Source organism: Plasmodium gallinaceum, assembly GCF_900005855.1.
Source record: "Plasmodium gallinaceum strain 8A genome assembly, contig: PGAL8A_v1_66, whole genome shotgun sequence".
In the NCBI taxonomy this organism is placed as follows: domain Eukaryota; phylum Apicomplexa; class Aconoidasida; order Haemosporida; family Plasmodiidae; genus Plasmodium; species Plasmodium gallinaceum.
Genome location: NW_021628226.1, coordinates 20,726 through 22,006, shown reverse-complemented (window position 1 = coordinate 22,006; position 1,281 = coordinate 20,726). Strand labels below are relative to the sequence as shown.

The 1,281-nt window shown below is 14.8% G+C and overlaps 1 protein-coding gene across 1 annotated transcript; it reads right to left on the bottom strand.

Moving 5' to 3' along the window:
* Positions 1-396: 396 nt before the first annotated feature.
* PGAL8A_00170400 (conserved Plasmodium protein, unknown function) lies at positions 397-939 on the bottom strand (the record flags this gene model as incomplete). The annotated part of the gene is made up of 1 exon (XM_028670025.1): positions 397-939. The coding sequence occupies one exon, from the start codon at positions 937-939 to the stop codon at positions 397-399; it is 543 nt and encodes a 180-aa protein (XP_028526818.1).
* Between the last annotated feature and the right edge of the window lie 342 nt (positions 940-1,281).

Sequence of the window (1,281 nt, the reverse complement as noted above, 5' to 3'; positions counted from 1 at the left end):
AATTTTTTTTTTTTTTTTTTTTTTTTTTGTGCATATATAAAATGGTGGCAAGGATTTTTACANTATATGAATTATGTTGTTATGAATAAAAAATAGCAAACAAAATCTACACAAAATATCAAAACTTTTTTCCTTTTTTCTTTGATTGTCTTTGCATTTTTAAAAATTAAATATTTCTAAAATTTTTATCTCTAATAAACTTTTTTAGCTCCTTTTATTTTATATTTTTTTCTAGTTAGATATGTTAAAACATTATAATCATTTTTTATGTTTTCCAGAATCTAGGTTTCAATTCCTCCTTCCTTTTATATATTGTTTTAATAAATAATTTTTTTATTTTGCTTCATAAAATGTTAAAAAAAAAAAAAAAAAAAAATTAATAAAAAAAATATGAAATTATATATTCTTTTTTAAGTGTTGTAATTTTGGTATATTATCATATAGATATTTTGCTTGTTCTTTAATATTAACATAAATGGGATGAATCATCTTATAAGCATTATTTATATATGTATCATTTATATAATTATAAAGAAATATAACCCATGTTAATAAATAAAAAAAAACATTAAAATTTATAAAAGATAAAATATTTCCTAAAAGATAAATTATAATAATAACAGTTATATTTTTCATTCTATTGTTCCATAATAAATATTGCCTAATAATTGTTAATTTATCATTTAATTGTTCATATAAATAAATTACACAATATTCTATTTTTTCTTTAGATATTATCTCTAATTTATCATCTTCCTTGTATTCTGATATTTTATGTACTTTAAGAAATACAACTAAACCACTTAATAAAAGCAACATTATACATAATGTACATATTATTTGTAAAAACGTTTGATTTAAAATATATAATAATATATATAAAGAATTTATCGATGAAAATATCGATAAAGTTACAATATTTTTTGAATTAACATTCATTTTTTCCAAATATAAAAGATTAAAAACTTTTTAAAAATAATATAAGTATAAAATATTTTTATGTTAAATAATATAATGAATAAAAAACAAAATAAAGTATTAAAAGAAAAAAAAATAATAGATGAGATATGAAAAAAATGCAAAAAAAAAAAAAAAAAAAAGGTTTAAAAAATTAAATGAGGATAAAATTATAAAAAAACAAATAAGATTACTTAAAAACAAATAAATTCGTAAAAAATAAAAAAAAATTTCAAAAAAATGGAAAAAAATTCATTATTTTTCTTTAATTTAAAATTCACAAATATTAAAGAATATATAAAAAAAAAAAAAAAAAAAAAAATA